This window comes from Bombina bombina, chromosome 7, assembly GCF_027579735.1.
Source record: "Bombina bombina isolate aBomBom1 chromosome 7, aBomBom1.pri, whole genome shotgun sequence".
Classification (NCBI taxonomy): domain Eukaryota; kingdom Metazoa; phylum Chordata; class Amphibia; order Anura; family Bombinatoridae; genus Bombina; species Bombina bombina.
This window is the reverse complement of record NC_069505.1, coordinates 384,327,791-384,347,775: the sequence shown is the minus strand read 5'-3', so window position 1 is coordinate 384,347,775 and position 19,985 is coordinate 384,327,791. Positions and strand designations below refer to the sequence as shown.

Sequence of the window (19,985 nt, the reverse complement as noted above, 5' to 3'; positions counted from 1 at the left end):
TTGCTGGGCTCTTTGCCATTTCCTGTTGGGGAAGAGAATATCCCACAAGTAAGGATGACGCCGTGGACCGGACACACCGTTGGAGAAAGTAATTTATCAGGTAAACATAAATTCTGTTTTTATTTAGCATTAAAGGGACAATTGTAAACAACTTTCCAATTGACTTCTATTATCATATTTCCTTTATTCTCTTGGTGTTCTTTTTTTAAAAAAAAAGCAGCAATACACTACACTGGGAGATAGCTGATCACATCTGGTGAGACAATGATAAGAGACATATGTGTAAAACCACCAATCAGCAGCTAGCTCCCAGTAGTGCATTGCTGCTCCTGAGCTTACATGAGTATGCTTTTCAACAAAGGATACCAAGAGAATGAAGCAAATTAGGTAACAGAAGTAAATTGGAAAGTTGTTTAAAATGTATTGTGTTAAAAGGGACATGAAACACAAAACTTTTCTTTCATGATTCACATAGAGCATACAATTTAAATAACTTTACAAATTACTTCCATTATCTAATTTGCTCTGTTCTCTTGGTATCATTTGTTGAGATGCATACCAAGGTAGGCTCAGGAGCTGGGGGCTTGCTGCTGATTGTTGGCTGCTCATAAATGGCTCTTATCGGCTTACCAATGTGTTCAGCTAGCTCCCAGTAGCCCATTGCTGCTCTTTCCTTAACCGATACCAAGAGAACAAAGCAAATTGATAATAGGAGTAAATTGGAAAGTTGTTTAAAATTGATTGCTCTGTCTGAATCATCAAAAAGCAAAATTTGGATTTCATGTCTCTTTAATGTCCCTTTAAATATCATCATGAATACTGGGTTACATTCCCATGATATACTATTATTTTATATGTATTGTCCGCCCCCCCCACACACACACCTACTATATTGTAGCCTCTAGATTCTTGATTATGTTCAGTTTTGATATGTTTTAATCACTTAAAGGGATAGGAAAGTCACAATTAAACTTGCAGGATTCAGATAGAGCTTGTCATTTTAAGACACTTTTAAATTCACTTCTATTTTCAAATGTGCTTCGTTCTCTTGGTATCCCTTGTTGAAAAAAATACGTATATATCTTACAGTAGTGGGAGCCAGCTGCTGTTCCTTCAACAAAGGATAACAAGATAATGAAAAAATTTCAATAATAGAAGTAAATTGGCAAATTTAAAATTGTATTTTCTATCCACATTTTGAAAGAAAATTTGGGGGTTTCCTGTCCCTTTAAATCAGGGTGCTTCAAACTACAGATCAAAACCAGTAACTGGTCCCAAGAAGGTTCTTATTGGGTCACGTTGTCTCACTTTGCAGTGTATATGGTCTCTGGCAAATATTTCCGTCTTGTTTGTCCGTTCCAAAACATGTTTGATGTCAGCAACGTTCGTCGTTGCAAATGACTGTTCCATTTCCTTGTTGCAAGATCAAATAAAAATTGTATATTGTTTCACATGAACTGGCACAATAAAGACGAACATTCAAATTTTTACTTTTGAATAAAACATTCAAATATTGATTTTCCTAAATCTATGTGACTCAGCATTCAGTGCTATTTTTAAAGTTTTTTTTTCTCCCAGGAAGCACTTTGAGATTGTGATAAATATAATGTTTAGATTTGTGTGATATAAAATGTATTAATGGGGCATTAAACTGTTGGGTACAACTCACTGTGCCTGCAGCTCTCTTCAAAGCCATTCCCTTTATAAGTGCTTCACCTTCACACTGGGTGCCGCCAGCTTGGAGTTTAAGGGGTAGATTTATCAAAGCCATTCTCTTTTAATTCCGTCCAAAATAGCGCACACAAACTGATCGTCATATTCATCAAAGCACTCTGCGCCTATAATTGCGCAAATCTGAAAGAAACTTCTTCGCACTCGCCTAGGCGCACGGGCGCGCTCCCGAGTGCAACAATATACATTAGTAATAGGCACAATTTAACCGCCCGACCTACAAATACACCCAGTATCTTATTTATCATTGTTTTGCGCCGATAGGGAACTAAAATTTCGACTTCAATTGCGTGTTGTATATTTCGCCATACAGATTGAGGTGAACACCATTTATAATACATGCTTTTACATCTTGTGATGCAGTACTTTCCTCTTTTAACAAATTTTTCAAATGCTCAGCGCCAAGAAAAAACTGTTATTGCCAGAAATTTGCGCTTCCACAGGCGCATATGGGTACCAACAGTTTTATATATATATCGATATATTGATATATTTATTTTTGCGATCTTAAATGATCAACATATGGCAAAAACAGCACAGAAACATATAATATAAATATAAGCTAAAAAGTTACCTAAAAACGCTTTTTTAATAATCAAAACCTGGCGCCGTAAATATTTATAGGGATGTACTGTGATAATTAGGGAGTAAATGCTTTTTCCAACAGGCAAAATTTATCATTATTACGCCCCAGCTCGCCTGCGCAAAGTTACGTCTATTTTTTTTATGAACTCAGGCGCATATGTGCGCTTCTCCGGAGGCGAGCTGGGGCGCAGTTACAGGCGAAGCACATACAGAGTTCGCCTAGCCTTTGATGAATCTAGCCCTAAGTATTCTTGTACACTGTGACAGAAGAGGTGCACAAGCTGCCTCGCCCTTCAGTTTAGTGTGCACAATACAGAGTGTGAGGTCTACATTATTGCAGAGGCTGCATTTCTCTATATTATTACTGGTGACTTCTTTTATATTTGTTATGTACTTTAACTGGGTTAATAAAACTGCAAAAATGTAACTATTCGGCTTTATTTTGTGCAAGCTACAGCTGTCAGGAAGTCTAGAATGTCACTGATCTGTGACAGTTCGCTGTTTCTGTCACATGATGCAACAATACGTGCGTACCAAGATGGCGGCGCCCAGTGTAAAGATACAGAGCTTTACCAAATGGCTTCTGTATTGGGTTAAAATAAGAGAACAAAATTAAAGGGACATAAAACCTAAACATTTTATTACATGATTGTGACAGAGCATACAATTTTAAACAGCAAAACAAGTTTCAATCTTCCCAGAGCTGATAGCGTAAAGTATCTGGAAATAGAACCGGTCATACAGTCATACCGCAGTTCGTAGTAGATATATTGGGTTACAGCTTCCTTTCTCAGCTCAGCCCTGTCCTCAGAACCCATCCGGTATAGTGCGGCTCAGCTCTCTCTTCAAAGCCCGTCCAGTATAGTGCAGTGAGTTTTCTGACCCTTGCTATCAAATAGCAACACAGCTTTCTCTTCCTGCTCCGGAGAACCGGTTTGAGAGCGACGCGTCTCCATGCTCCTCCTCCCAACTCCTTTGGGTCAATCAACGGAGGCTTCCGGTGCACGTGACATGCCCATCCAATCACCCGTCACAGATAGTGGAGCATCAATCCTATCCAATCCAATGCAGAGTAAGCGGTAGATAGAAATCTGGATACTGACACAGACCAGGTTTCGTAGGTAAATATGTGGATGAGCCCAGGTAGAAAGGGACTCTTTGTAATCCCAGTAGAAAAATAAGGACAAAAAGGGAAAAAAGTCCTGGAAACATCCGTATAAATAAAACCAGCTTTATTTGAATAACATATTTAAAATGAAGCACACAGAGAACACATAGTGCTGACTGGACTTACGCGTTTCACCTTGTGCCGTATTCATAGACCTAACAACATCAGGGCAATGGGGGAGCTTAGGTTTTTTAGTTAGGATTTTATTTGGGGGGTTGGTTGTGTGGGTAAGCAATTTCATTGGGTAATTCTGAAAGGAGGAAAAACTCCTTTCCTCCTTTCAGAATTACCCAATGAAATTGCTTACATACGCCTAGATTTAGAGTTCTGCGGCCAAAGGGGTGCGTTAGCTACGCGTGTATTTTTTCCCCCGCACCTTTTAAATACCGCTGGTATTTAGAGTTCTCTGAAGGGCTGCGTTAGGCTCCAAAAAGGGAGCGTATAGCATAATTTACCGCCACTTCAACTCTAAATACCAGCGGTGCTTACGGACGCGGCCAGCTTCAAAAACGTGCTCATGCACGATTCCCCCATAGGAAACAATGGGGCAGTTTGAGCTGAAAAAAAACCTAACACCTGCAAAAAAGCAGCGTTCAGCTCCTAACGCAGCCCCATTGTTTCCTATGGGGAAACACTTCCTAAGTCTGCACCTAACACCCTAACATGTACCCCGAGTCTAAACACCCCTAACCTTACACTTATTAACCCCTAATCTGCCGCCCCCGCTATCGCTGACCCCTGCATATTATTTTTAACCCCTAAACGTTATTCCTATGTACCCCTAATCTGCTGCCCCTAACACCGCCAACCCCTATATTATATTTATTAACCCCTAATCTGCCGCCCCCAACGTCGCCGCCACCTACCTACAATTATTAACCCCTAATCTGCCGACCGGACCTCACCGCTACTCTAATAAATGTATTAACCCCTAAAGCTAAGTCTAACCCTAACCCTAACACCCCCCTAAATTAAATATAATTTAAATCTAACAAAATAAAATAAATCTTATTAAATAAATTAATCCTATTTAAAGCTAAATACTTACCTGTAAAATAAACCCTAATATAGCTACAATATAAATAATAATTATATTGTAGCTATTTTAGGATTAATATTTATTTTACAGGCAACTTTGTATTTATTTTAACTAGGTACAATAGCTATTAAATAGTTAATAACTATTTAATAGTTACCTAGTTAAAATAATTAAAAAATTACCTGTAAAATAAATCCTAACCTAAGTTACAATTAAACCTAACACTACACTATCAATAAATAAATTTAATAAACTATCTACAATTATCTACAATTAAATCAACTAAACTAAATTCCAAAAAAAAACCAAACACTAAATTACAAAAAAACAAAACACTAAATTACAAAAAATAAAAAAAGATTACAAGAATTTTAAACTAATTACACCTACTCTAAGCCCCCTAAAAAAATAACAAAGCCCCCCAAAATAAAAAAATGCCCTACCCTATTCTAAAATAAAAATTGTAAAGCTCTTTTACCTTACCAGCCCTTAAAAGGGCCTTTTGCGGGGCATGCCCCAAAGTAAACAGCTCTTTTGCCTGTAAAAAACAACATACAACCCCCCCCCAACATTACAACCCACCACCCACATACCCCTAATCTAACCCAAACCCCCCTTAAATAAACCTAACACTAAGCCCCTGAAGATCTCCCTACCTTGTCTTCAACACGCCGGGTATCACCGATCCGTCCAGAAGAGGGTCCGAAGTCTTCATCCTATCCGGCAAGAAGAGCTCCTCCAGAGGGTCCAAAGTCTTCCTCCTATCCGGCAAGAAGAGTTCCTCCAGAGGGTCCAAAGTCTTCCTCCTATCCGGGCAGAAGAGGACATCCAGACCGGCAGACATCTTCATCTAGGCGGCATCTTCTATCTTCTTCCATCCGGCGCGGAGCGGGACCATCTTCAAGCAGCCGATGCATCCTTCTTCACCGACGGACTAACGAAGAATGAAGGTTCTTTTAAGGGACGTCATCCAAGATGGCGTCCCTCAAATTATGATTGGCTGATAGGATTCTATCAGCCAATCGGAATTAAGGTAGGAAAAATCTGATTGGCTGATTGAATCAGCCAATCAGATTCAAGTTCAATCCGATTGGCTGATCCAATCAGCCAATCAGATTGAGCTCGCATTCTATTGGCTGATCGGAACAGCCAATAGAATGCAAGCTCAATCTGATTGGCTGATTGGATCAGCCAATCGGATTGAACTTGAATCTGATTGGCTGATTCAATCAGCCAATCAGATTTTTCCTACCTTAATTCCGATTAGCTGATAGAATCCTTTCAACCAATCGGAATTCGAGGGACGCCATCTTGGATGACGTCCCTTAAAGGAACCTTCATTTGTCGTTAGTCCATCGGTGAAGAAGGATGGCTCCGCGTCGGCTTCTTGAAGATGGTCCCGCTCCGCGCCGGATGGAAGAAGATAGAAGATGCCCCCTGGATGAAGATGTCTGCCGGTCCGGATGTCCTCTTCTGCCCGGATAGTATGAAGACTTTGGACTCTCTGGAGGAGCTCTTCTTGCCGGATAGGATGAAGACTTCGGACCCTCTTCTGGACGGATTGGTGATACCCGGCGTGGTGAAGACAAGGTAGGGAGATCTTCAGGGGCTTAGTGTTAGGTTTATTTAAGGGGGGTTTGGGTTAGATTAGGGGTATGTGGGTGGTGGGTTGTAATGTTGGGGGGGTATTGTATGTTTTTTTTACAGGCAAAAGAGCTGTTTACTTTGGGGCATGCCCCGCAAAAGGCCCTTTTAAGGGCTGGTAAGGTAAAAGAGCTTTACAATTTTTATTTTAGAATAGGGTAGGGCATTTTTTTATTTTGGGGGGCTTTGTTATTTTTTTTAGGGGGCTTAGAGTAGGTGTAATTAATTTAAAATTCTTGTAATCTTTTTTTATTTTTTGTAATTTAGTTTAGTTGATTTAATTGTAGATAGTTTATTAAATTTATTTATTGATAGTGTAGTGTTAGGTTTAATTGTAACTTAGGTTAGGATTTATTTTACAGGTAATTTTGTAATTATTTTAACTATTTTAGCTATTAAATAGTTCATAACTATTTAATAGCTATTGTACCTGGTTAAAATAAATACAAAGTTGCCTGTAAAATAAATATTAATCCTAAAATAGCTACAATATAATTATTATTTATATTGTAGCTATATTACGGTTTATTTTACAGGTAAGTATTTAGCTTTAAATAGGATTAATTTATTTAATAAGATTTATTTTATTTCGTTAGATTTAAATTATATTTAATTTAGAGGGGTGTTAGGGTTAGACTTAGCTTTAGGGGTTAATACATTTATTAGAGTAGCGGCGAGGTCCAGTCGGCAGATTAGGGGTTAATACTATTTATTATAGGGTTTGCGAGGTGGGAGTGAGGCGGATTAGGGGTTAATAACTTTATTATAGTAGCGGTGAGGTCCGGTCGGCAGTTTAGGGGTTAATAATTGTAGATAGGTAGCGGGGACGATGGGGGGGGGGCAGATTAGGGGGTAATAAATATTATGTAGGGGTCGGCGATGTTAGGGGCAGCAGATTAGGGGTACATAGGGATAATGTAGGTGGCGGCGGTGTGCGGTCGGCAGATTAGGGGTTAAAAAAAATTAATAGAGTGGCGGCGATGTGGGGGGGCCTCGGTTTTGGGGTACATAGGTAGTTTATGGGTGTTAGTGTAGTTTAGAGCACAGTAGTTAAGAGCTTTATGAACCGGCGTTAGCCCAGAAAGCTCTTAACTCCTGGCTTTTCTCTGCGGCTGGAGTCTTGTCGTTAGATTTCTAACGCTCACTTCAGCCAAGACTCTAAATACCGGCGTTAGAAAGATCCCATTGAAAAGATAGGATACGCAATTGGCGTAGGGGGATCTGCGGTATGGAAAAGTCGCGGCTGGAAAGTGAGCGTTAGACCCTTTCCTGACTGACTCTAAATACCAGCGGGCGGTAAAAACCAGCGTTAGGACCCCCTAACGCTGGTTTGGACGGCTAACGCAGAACTCTAAATCTAGGCAATAGGATTTTAAGTTCAGCTTGCTAACATGTTGTTAGGTCTATGAATACGGCACAAGCCAAAACGCATAAGACCAGTCAGCACTATGTGTTCTCTGTGTGCTTCATTTTAAATATGTTATTCAAATAAAGCTGGTTTTACTTATACAGATGTTTCCAGGACTTTTTTCCCTTTTTGTCCTTGCATACAATTTTAAGCAACTTTCAATTTTACGTCTATTAGCAATTTTGCGTAATTTTATTGATATCCTTTATTGATGGAGCAGCAACACACTATTGGGAGCTAGCTGAACACCAGGGTTTCATGTCCCTTTAAAGACAACTTTAGGTACAGGAGGAAAAACACAAACATAGTGAGTGGTGAACCCGCAACTGTAGTTGTACTCAGCAGTTTAGTGTCCCTTTTAAATGTGTAGCAAGCAGACCTTTACAATATACGTTCATTATTTATTTTTATTTGATTTAACCGGTTTGATGCGCATGGTGAGGATCCTGTGGAATTGCCATTCAGAAGCTGTTTTCACACTACAGGCCAGGGATCATTGGTGGCCTAGTGGGCAGCACTACCAAGTCATCGCCACAAACTTATGGTGATGTCACAAAGAGGTGCGGCCACTATAGCTGGTATGAGAGCTGGACGGGGGAAGGTTAATCTTACCCCTCAATCTTCGCTTCCTCACTAGATACAAGCGATCAAGACTCCTCATTTGAAAGAGAATTTGCTGGCTCTTTCAAATGGTAGGGGTCTTGGAAATCCCCCTATAAATATAAAATAAAAAAGATAATAACAACAATAGCTTTAGGGATATATAATAACAATATAAAAATGTTTTTGGAGTCACCAAAACATTTATTTTATGGTAGACAAGTCCCAAAAAAGTACTTTTGGTTCTACTCTGGTAGAAGAGGCTCCTTAAGTTATTACAACCCCCACAAGCCACTCATATAACTTTAAATACCATTGATAACAATTTATTAATGTGATCTCAGTAGTAACCTTGCTATTTCAAATGTTATTTAGTTAAAAAAATAACAAATGTAGGGCAAGATTACATAGCCAGCGTCGCCCGCAAAAGCTGGCGACACCAGATATTACGTGGTTTTGGTATCACATATACAGCACTGCATATAAATGCGGCACGTATATTTCACCCGTCGGCCACAATTTTTACTCCCATAAGCTAACATAGAACCGCGTCACAAATCGTTATCACATATTCAGCGCAAGGACTTACGCAGCGAAATTTGAGAAATTTTACTCCATTTTCACCTCGCCACTCATAGGCATGCGCACCAAGCCTTGAGATGAAAATGTAAGCACCGTAACTACCTGGAAATATTAACAAACACCTAACGCATGCGCAATGTCTATCTACCTGTCAACCGCAATCCCCTACCGCAATAACTTATAAAGTATATTAACCCCTAATCCGCCATTAACCCACATCGCAATAAATTTAATAAAGTATATTAACCCCTAATCCGCCATTAACCCACATCGCAACAAACCTAATAAAGTATATTAACCCCTTATCCGCCATTAACCCACAACGTAATAAACCTAATAAAACAATTAACCATTAATCCGCCAAACCCACACAACGCAATAATCCTAATAAATCTTCTAACCCCTAATCTGCCAAACCCCCACAACACAAAAAAATCAATAAAATTACTAAGCCCCCTAATTTAAAACCCCCCTAAATAAACCCTAATTACCTAAATTAAAAAATACTAAGTTACAATTAAAAAAAAAAAAAAAGCTAACATTACTTAAAAATAAAAAAATTAAAAATTAAAGATTACAAAAAAATTAAAATGTCTAACATTAAATAAAATAATAAACCAAATTATCAAAAATTTTAAAATTAAAACTAATTCCTATGGAAACAAAAACACCCCTTAATCTAATACTAAACTACCTATAGCCCTTAAAAGGGCCTTTTGTAGGGCATTGCCCTAAGTTAAACAGCCCTTTTCCTTAAAAAAATACTAAGTCCTTCCTCTAACAGTAACCCCCCCCACCCACCAAAATAAAAAAACCTTATCACTAAAAAAAATCCTAAACTACCCATATTTATGGGCATTCAGATCTTTTACTGCCCTTAAAAGGGCATTCAGCTCTTTTAAGAGTGCCCAGAAATCCCTAATCTAAAATTAAAAAAAATGTAAAAAGCCTAAGTCTAACCCCCCAAATATGTACTCCCCATTCCTGAAGTCCGGTGGAGAAGGTCCTGTTCCAGGCGGTGAAGTTGTCTTCCAAGCGGCCAACATCTTCCAAGTGGGGACCTGTTCCTTCTTCATCCAGGACCAAGCCGGTGCGGAGCGGAGATGAGCAGGACCGGCGACCGCGGAGCAATGGAGCATGGAGGATTTGAACAGCCAATAGGATTTCAGTAGCTCTCATCCTATTGGCTGATTTGAATTTGAAGAATCAAATCAGCCAATAGGAATGCAAGGGATGCCATATTTAAACGCGTACCTTGAATTCACTATTCAGTGTAAGGCGGCGATTGTATGAAGAGGATCCTCCACGCTCCATGGCTCCGCGGTTGCCGGTCCTGCTCCGCACTTTTTTATTTTAATTGTAACTTAGTATTTTTTAATTTGGGTAATTGGGGGTGGGTGTTAGGTTAGGGGGCTTAGTAATTTAATAAGTTATTTGCATTGTGGCGGGTTGGCAGATTAGGGGTTAATAGATTTATTAGGATTATTTCGTTGTGGGTTAATTGCGGATTAGGGGTTAATATACTTTATTTGGTTTATTGCGATGTGGGTTAATGGCGGATTAGGGGTTAATAGTTTTAATAGGTAGTTTGCGATGTTGGGGTTGGCGGATTTAGGGGTTAGTACTTTAATTAGGTAGATCGCGATGTGGGTGAATTGCGGATTAGGGGTTAATAGTTTAATTAGGCTTATTGCGTTGTGGGGGGTTGTCGGTTTCGTGGTTAATACTTTTATTATTAGTTCCAATGTGGGTTTGATGGCGGATATAGGGGTTTTACGTGGAGTTTATTTTTGGGAGGTGGGTTAGTCTTTTACGGGAGAATTGACCTTTTTTTTAAAAAAAAATTTCTTAAGCGCCGGCAGTCTCTAAAGTTCCGTAAGTCACTGGCGACTCCAGAAATTTGTATTTACGCTCATTTCTGGACATCGCTAGTTTATCCGACTTACGGCACTTTATCAACTGCCGGCGGGGTTTATGTAGTACCCCGATGGGCAAGGTGAAATTAAGGGCTGCGCGGGTTGTCCCTATCAAGAGACAAACCTGAGGTCAACCAGAGGTGACACTCTAGGATATTTTATGATTTGGTATAAAAATAATCCTTGTGATGTCACAATGGGGTTGCGTATAAGGGTATGTGCATCATATTTACATAACTAAAATTATAAGTTATCCTATAACTTCAGCCAGGGCTTGCAATTTTGGTTTATAGCCTGCCATAAAAAAGGGGAGACTACCTATTAATGGACTGGAACAAGCTTCCACTTGTCTTACAATGATAAATAGGGGTGTTTTACTCTGCAGGTTCCTATGTTCTATGAGATACTCTGCATGCTCTTGGGTTATTGCTATAAGATACTCTGCAGGTTCTTGTGCTCAATGAGATATGCTGCAGGTTCCTGGTTTCACATTAACATCTTCCCTACATGCTACTGTGCTCACATTATGAGATACTCTGCTGGCTCTTGGTTTTACCCTGAGATACTCTGCATGCTTTTGGGTTCTAATACTCTTCAGGCTCCTGTGTTCACATAATGAGATTATCTGCAGTCTCTTGGTCTTACACTATGAAATACTCTGCATGCATTTCGGTATTAGCTATTAGACACACTGCAAACTCCTTTGTTCACATTATGCAATACTCTTCAGACTCTTGAGTTTACACTATCAGATGCTCTGCATGTTTCTGTAACTATGAGATATTCTGTAGGCTCCTGTGTTCACATTATGATGAGATATGCTGCAGGCTCTTGTGTTCACATTATGATGAGATATGCTGCAGGCTCTTGTGTTCACACTGTGAAATATGCTTATGTATGCTTCTGGATGTTAACTGTGAGATACTCTTCAGGCTCCTGGGTGCTATTATATTCTCTGCAGACTACTACATTCTGACTATTTGATGCTCTTCTGGTGCATTTCATTGAGATAGTGACTGTCATCCTTGCATGTCCCTTGCATTGTTATGGTCTATATTGTTGCTGCTCTTTAATTCCAGGTATGAAGATCACACTGCGTTGGACGGTGGCTCCGATGGAATGGATGTGATTAGGGGGATTCTCCTTCTTGCCCCGGACCTTCTGAAGCAAAAAGGGTATGTTGGAATCGCCTAAAGATTCTGAACTTTATATAAAGTGTAGCTCTGTTGTGACCCAGGATAAAGGTACAGAAGATCTAGTGTGTTAACCTTCTTCTCCTGCTTAATGCAGGGATATTTTTCTCGAGGGGGATCCCAGACATCCAGACATGGTGCGTCAGTGGCTCCAAAACTGCTCCAGAGAGAAACTTCAACTGATCAATGTTGTGCGCGACTTCTGTAACAAGTATGTCCATCTGCTAAAATTACCTATTTCTTTCATGTACGTGGCAAGAGTCCTTGAGCTAGTGACGTATGGGATATACATTCCTACCAGGAGGGGGCAAAGTTGCATTGCTGTTCTGATTATCTTACATGGCATTTGATAGGTTTTGATCCAACATATGATGATTACTGGCTTTCTTATTGCACACAATGTCTTTGCTGTACAGTGCTAGGGAATAACAACCTTACTCATCTACTACGAAGCACATAAACTAGATGTTTCTTTCATGTAATTAGCAAGAGTCCATGAGCTAGTGACGTATGGGATATACATTCCTACCAGGAGGGGCAAAGTTTCCCAAACCTTAAAATGCCTATAAATACACCCCTCACCACACCCACAATTCAGTTTTACAAACTTTGCCTCCCGTGGAGGTGGTGAACTAAGTTTGTGCTAGATTCTACGTTGATATGCGCTTCGCAACAGGTTGAAGCCCGGTTTTCCTCTCAGAGTGCAGCGAATGTCAGAGGGATGTGAAGAGAGTATTGCCTATTTGAATACAATGGTCTACCTCTAGGGGATCTATTTCATAGGTTCTCTGTAATCGGTCGTAGAGATTTCTTCTCCTACCTCCCTTTTCAGATCGACGATATACTCTTATATACCATTACCTCTACTGATTCTCGTTTCAGTACTGGTTTGGCTATCTACTATATGTAGATGAGTGTCCTGGGGTAAGTAAGTCTTATTTCTTTGTGACACTCTAAGCTATGGTTGGGCACTTTATATGTAAAGTTCTAAATATATGTCTATAAACTTATATTTGCCTTGATTCAGGATAATCAGTATTCCTTTTTCTATACAGACTGTCAGTTTCATTATTGGGATAATGCATTTAATTATTTTTTCTTACCGTGAAAAATTTTATTTGACCATTTTTTTCCTGCGTGCTGTTAGGCTCGCGGGGGCAGAAAATGTTTCTTTTTATTACGTCATTTTTGGCGCGAACATTTTTTGCCGCTAAAAATTTTGTTACTTCCGGCGCCGTCCGGTAGTTGTATTCTGTCTAGCGTTTTTCTTTACGCATGCGTATTCAGACATTTTTTGCGCCAAAAAATGTGGGCGTCGTTTGCGACGTCAGAGGATGTCTCACTTTTTTATTTAAACATCTCTCTTTCATTGCTTCTGGTTCCTAGAATCTTATTATTTTGCATTCTTTCCCATTCCTGAAACTGTCATTTAAGGAATTTGATAATTTTGCTTTATATGTTGTTTTTTCTATTACATATTGCAAGATGTCTCATCCTGACCCTCAACCCACTAGTGGACAGACGCTGCCTGATGCTGGTTCTACCAAAGTTAAGTGTATATGTTGTAAACTTGTGGTAACTGTTCCTCCAGCTGTAGTTTGTGGAAGTTGTCATGATAAACTTTCCAATGCAGATTGTGTCTCCATTAGTAATAATCCTTTACCTGTTGTTGTTCCTTCAACATCTAATGTTCAGGATGTTCCTGTTAATGTTAAAGAATTTGTTTCTAATTCTATTAGGAAGGCTCTGTCTGTTATTCCTCCTTCCAGTAAACGTAAAAGGTCTTTTAAAACTTCTCATATTTCAGATGAATTTTTAGGTGACCGCCATCATTCTGACTTATCTGATTCTGATGAGGATTTTTCTGGTTCAGAAGATTCTACCCCAGATATTGATACTGATAAATCTTCATATTTGTTTAAAATGGAGTTTATTCGTTCATTACTTAAAGAAGTTTTGATTGCATTAGATATGGAGGAGTCCAGTCCTCTTGATACTAGAACTGCTAAACGTTTAAATTCGGTTTATAAACCTCATGTGTTAATTCCGGAAGTTTTTCCAGTTCCTGATGCTATCTCAGATGTGATTGCTAGGGAATGGGATAGTCTGGGTACTTCATTTACTCCTTCTCCAAGGTTTAAGAAATTGTACCCTGTGCCATCTGATAGATTGGAGTTTTGGGATAAAATCCCTAAAGTCGATGGGGCTATCTCTACTCTCGCTAAACGTACTGCTATTCCTACGGCAGATAGCACTTCGTTTAAAGATCCTTTAGATAGGAAAATTGAATCTTTTTTAAGAAAAGCTTATTTATGTTCAGGTAATCTACTTAAACCTGCTATCTCTTTGGCTGATGTTGCTGCAGCTTCAACTTTCTGGTTGTAGGCTTTAGCGCAACAAGTGACAGACCATAATGCATATAGCATTGTTAAACTTCTTCAACATGCTAACTTTGTCTGTGATGCCATTTTTGATATCATTAGAATTGATGTCTTGTATATATCTTTAGCTATTTTAGCTAGAAGAGCTTTATGGCTTAAATCTTGGAATGTAGATATGACTTCTAAGTCAACTTTGCTTTCTCTCTCTTTCCAAGGTAGTAAGTTGTTTAGTTCTCAGTTGGATTCAATAATTTCAACTGTTACTGGTGGGAAGGGAGCCTTTTTGCCCCAGGGCAAAAAATCTAAAGGTAATTATAGGGCTGCTAATCGTTTTCTTTCCTTTCGTCAGAATAAGGAGCAGAAGCCCGACCCTTCCCCTAAAGGAACAGTTTCCGGTTGGAAACCTAATCCAGTCTGGAATAAATCCAAGCCTTCTAGAAAGTCAAAACCAGCTCCTAAATCTGCATGAAGGTGCGGCCCTCATTCCAGCGCAGCTGGTAGGGGGCAGGTTACAATTTTTCAAAGATGTTTGGATCGATTTGATTCACAATCTTTGGATTCAGAACATTGTTTCACAAGGGTACAGAATAGGTTTCAAGGTAAGACCGCCTGTGAGAAGATTTTTTCTCTCACGCATTCCAGTAAATCCAGTGAAGGCTCAGGCGTTTCTGAAATGTGTTTCAGACCTAGAGACGGCTGGGGTAATTATGCCAGTTCCAGTTCTGGAACGGGGTCTGGGGTTTTATTCAAATCTATTCATTGTACCAAAGAAAGAGAATTCTTTCAGACCAGTTCTGGATCTAAAAATATTGAATCGTTATGTAAGGATACCAACATTCAAAATGGTGACTATAAGGACTATTCTGCCTTTTGTTCAGCAAGGGCATTATATGTCTACAATAGACTTACAGGATGCATATCTGCATATTCCAATTCATCCAGATCACTATCAGTTTCTGAGGTTCTCTTTTCTAGACAAGCATTACCAGTTTATTGCTCTTCCATTTGGCCTAGCAACAGCACCAAGGATCTTTTCGAAGGTTCTCGGTGCCCTTCTCTCTGTAATCAGAGAACAGGGTATTGCGGTATTTCCTTATTTGGACAATATCTTGGTACTTGCTCAGTCTTCACATTCTGCAGAATCTCATACGAATCAACTTGTGTTGTTTCTTCAAAAACATGGTTGGAGGATCAATTTACCAAAGAGTTCCTTGATTCCTCAGACAAGAGTAACCTTTTTAGGTTTCCAAATAGATTCAGTGTCCATGACTTTGTCTCTGACAGAAAAGAGACGTCTGAAATTGGTTTCAGCCTGTCGAAACCTTCAGTCTCAATTGTTCCCTTCGGTAGCATTATGCATGGAAATTCTAGGTCTCATGACTGCTGCATCGGACGCAATCCCTTTTGCTTGTTTTCACATGAGACCACTCCAGCTTTGTATGCTGAACCAGTGGTGCAGGGATTATACAAGGATATCACAATTAATATCCTTAAATCCCAATGTTCGATCATCTCTAACTTGGTGGATGGATCACCATCGTTTATTTCAAGGGGCCTCTTTTGTTCGTCCGACCTGTACTGTGATCTCAACAGATGCGAGTCTGTCAGGTTGGGGAGCTGTATGGGGATCTCTGACGGCGCAGGGGGTTTGGGAATCTCAGGAGGCGAGATTACCAATCAACATTTTGGAACTCCTTGCGATTTTCAGGGCTCTTCAGTTCTGGCCTCTTCTGAAGAGAGAATCGTTTATTTGTTTCCAAACAGACAATGTCACAACCGTGGCATATGTCAATCATCAAGGTGGGACTCACAGTCCTCAAGCAATGAAAGAAGTATCTCGGATACTTGTTTGGGCGGAATCCAGCTCCTGTCTAATTTCTGCGGTTCACATCCCAGGTGTAGACAATTGGGAAGCGGATTATCTCAGTCGCCAGACGTTACATCCGTGCGAATGGTCTCTTCATCCAGAGGTTTTTCTTCAGATTGTTCAAATCTGGGGTCTTCCAGAAATAGATCTGATGGCCTCTCATTTAAACAAGAAACTTCCCAGGTATCTGTCCAGATCCCGGAATCCTCAGGCGAAAGCAGTGGATGCGTTGTCACTTCCTTGGAATTATCATCCTGCTTATATCTTTCCGCCTCTTGTACTTCTTCCAAAAGTGATCTCCAAAATTCTTATGGAGCGTTCATTTGTACTGCTGGTGGCTCCAGCATGGCCACACAGGTTTTGGTACGCGGATCTCGTTCGGATGGCCAGTTGCCAACCTTGGACACTTCCGTAAAGGCCAGACCTTCTATCTCAAGGCCCATTTTTCCATCAGGATCTCAAATCATTAAATTTGAAGGTATGGAGATTGAACGCTTGATTCTTAGTCATAGAGGTTTCTCTGACTCAGTGATTGATACTATGTTACAGGCTCGTAAATCTGTCTCTAGAAAGATTTATTATCGAGTTTGGAAGACTTACATCTCTTGGTGTTCTTCTCATAAATTCTCCTGGCATTCTTTCAGAATTCCTAGAATTTTACAATTTCTTCAGGATGGTTTGGAGAAAGGTTTGTCTGCAAGTTCTTTGAAAGGACAAATCTCTGCTCTTTCTGTTCTTTTTCACAGAAAGATTGCTAATCTTCCTGATATTCGTTGTTTTGTACAGGCTTTGGTTCGTATCAAACCTGTCATTAAGTCGATCTCTCCTCCTTGGAGTCTTAATTTGGTTTTGAAAGCTTTGCAGGCTCCTCCATTTGAGCCTATGCATTCTCTGGACATTAAATTACTTTCCTGGAAAGTATTGTTCCTTTTGGCTATCTCTTCTGCTAGAAGAGTTTCTGAGTTATCTGCTCTTTCTTGTGAATCTCCTTTTCTGATTTTTCATCAGGACAAGGCGGTGTTGCGGACTTCATTTCAATTTTTGCCTAAGGTTGTGAATTCTAACAACATTAGTAGAGAAATTGTTGTTCCTTCATTGTGTCCTAATCCTAAGAATTCTAAGGAAATATCGTTACATTCTTTGGATGTAGTTAGAGCTTTGAAATACTATGTTGAAGCTACTAAAGATTTTAGGAAGACTTTCAGTCTTTTTGTTGTCTTTTCTGGTTCCAAGAAAGGTCAGAAGGCTTCCGCCATTTCTTTGGCGTCTTGGTTAAAGTCTTTGATTCATCATGCTTATGTTGAGTCGGGTAAGTCCCCGCCTCAAAGGATTACGGCTCATTCTACTAGGTCAGTTTCTACTTCCTGGGCTTTTAGGAATGAAGCTTCTGTTGATCACATTTGCAAAGCAGCAACTTCGTCTTCTTTGCATACTTTTACTAAATTCTACCATTTTGATGTGTTTTCTTCTTCTGAAGCAGTTTTTGGTAGAAAAGTACTTCAGGCAGCTGTTTCTGTTTGATTCGTCTGCTTATAATTTCAGTTTTTTTCATTATTTCGATTAAAACTTTGGATTTGGGTTGTGGATTATTTTTTCAGCGGAATTGGCTGTCTTTATTTTATCCCTCCCTCTCTAGTGACTCTTACGTGGAAAGATCCATATCTTGGGTAGTCATTATCCCATACGTCACTAGCTCATGGACTCTTGCTAATTACATGAAAGAAAACATAATTTATGTAAGAACTTACCTGATAAATTCATTTTTTTCATATTAGCAAGAGTCCATGAGGCCCACCCTTTTTTTGTGGTGGTTATGATTTTTTTGTATAAAGCACAATTATTCCAATTCCTTATTTTTTGATGTTTTCGCTCCTTTATCACCCCACTTCTTGGCCATTCCTTAAACTGAATTGTGGGTGTGGTGAGGGGTGTATTTATAGGCATTTTGAGGTTTGGGAAACTTTGCCCCTCCTGGTAGGAATGTATATCCCATACGTCACTAGCTCATGGACTCTTGCTAATATGAAAGAAATTAATTTATCAGGTAAGTTCTTAAATAAATTATGTTTTTGGTCCCTGCAGCTTCTGCTATACACCCTACTCTGATTTATTCTAATACACACTTTCACTTTCTTCTCTATTGTCTTTCTGTGCTATTTTGGAACTGACATACATATGTCTTTTATTCCAATACAAGTAAGGCTCTTTCTGTTTTTTATAGTGTTGACCTATAAATTTACGTGTTGTTTCTCAGGCCACGATTCATTCACTTGCGCAGATCATGACTCCTCTGCTGCTTTCTATCAAGAATCTTATGCGCCACCACCCTGAAGACGAGGATCAGCACTGCTATAAGTGTACTGTATATTTAGTTTATACAACGTTATTGTAAATGGAACACTCTCTATGACTGTCCGTCCTGGTCCCAGTAATAGTAGAGTCCAGAAGCACCAAGATTTTAGTCCTCAGCTCAACAAATATAATACGGAAAACAAACTTGCTTGTTATGTGGAAAGCAGACTGCAATGTTAATAAGCCCCAATCTGCTGAGCTGTTTCCACCCCTGTGCTGAGCTGTGTTGGAGTTTTTAGATGCTGTTCACATTTAAAGAGACATAAAACCCAAAAATGTTCTTTCATGATTCAGATAGAGCATGCCGTTTTAAGCAACTTTCCAATTTACTTCTATTATCAAATTTGCTTCATCCTCTTGATATTCTTTGTTGAAGGTGCAGGAATGCACTACTGTGGGCTAGCTGAACACATCAGGTTAGCCAATCATGAGAGGAATATAAGTGAAGCCACCAAATAGTAGCTAGCGCCTAGTAGCACATTGCTGCTCCTGGGCCTTCCTAGGTAAGCTTTTCAACAAAGGATACTAAAAGAATAAACCAAATTAGATAATAGATGTAAATTGGAAATTTGTTTAAAATTGAATTCTCTATCTGAATCATGAAAGAAACTTTTTGGGTTTCATGTCCCTTTAAGCCCTAGTATTGGCACATATTATATATTACCCTCACATATTATATATTGGGGGGTTTTTCAGTAGACTCAGCAGATTCAAACTATACCATTATTTTATATATATATCTCATGATGTAATAATGCAACATCAAAATGTATAAACAAATGTAAATTTTTATTAAAATTTTAATAAAAAAGGTTGTAAACAATTGTGTGTATTTGTGGTGTTGTTTTTTTCTGCACAGTGTATTCAAAAGAAAAAGGAGCTATCCTTATATAATTAAGGGCCTTTGGGTATATTTATATCATATAATTAAGGGCCTTTGGGTATATTTATATCATATAATTAAGGGCCTTTGGGTATATTTATATCATATAATTAAGGGCCTTTGAGTATATTTATATCACTTTGATGTGCACGTAGGGGCTCCCATGCGCCTCTACTCAAATAAATGCACATTTCTCCAACATAGGTGTGTCCGGTCCACGGCGTCATCCTTACTTGTGGGATATTCTCTTCCCCAACAGGAAATGGCAAAGAGCCCAGCAAAGCTGGTCACATGATCCCTCCTAGGCTCCGCCTACCCCAGTCATTCTCTTTGCCGTTGCACAGGCAACATCTCCACGGAGATGGCTAAGAGTTTTTTTGGTGTTTAAATGTAGTTTTATTCTTCAATCAAGAGTTTGTTATTTTAAAATAGTGTTGGTATGTACTATTTACTCTGAAACAGAAAAGAGATGAAGATTTCTGTTTGTAAGAGGAAAATGATTTTAGCAACCGTTACTAAAATCGATGGCTGTTTCCACACAGGACTGTTGAGATGAATTAACTTCAGTTGGGGGAAACAGTGGGCAGACTTTTGCTGCTTGAGGTATGACACATTTCTAACAAGACTTGGTAATGC

At 39.3% G+C, this 19,985-nt stretch overlaps 1 protein-coding gene across 2 annotated transcripts in view; it reads left to right on the top strand.

Moving 5' to 3' along the window:
* Nucleotides 1-19,289, top strand: part of HEMK1 (HemK methyltransferase family member 1) — a 123,592-nt gene extending 104,303 nt beyond the window's left edge. The window contains exons 9-11 of one of the 2 annotated variants that reach the window (XM_053721108.1): nucleotides 11,753-11,848; nucleotides 11,964-12,077; nucleotides 18,369-19,289. In XM_053721108.1, the coding sequence (XP_053577083.1) occupies nucleotides 11,753-11,848; nucleotides 11,964-12,077; nucleotides 18,369-18,399 (241 nt within the window). In that variant the 3' untranslated portion in view covers nucleotides 18,400-19,289. Of the gene's footprint in view, nucleotides 1-11,752; nucleotides 11,849-11,963; nucleotides 12,078-18,335 lie in introns of both variants that reach the window. The other variant, XM_053721109.1, reaches the window with a different exon arrangement.
* Nucleotides 19,290-19,985: the final 696 nt, after the last annotated feature.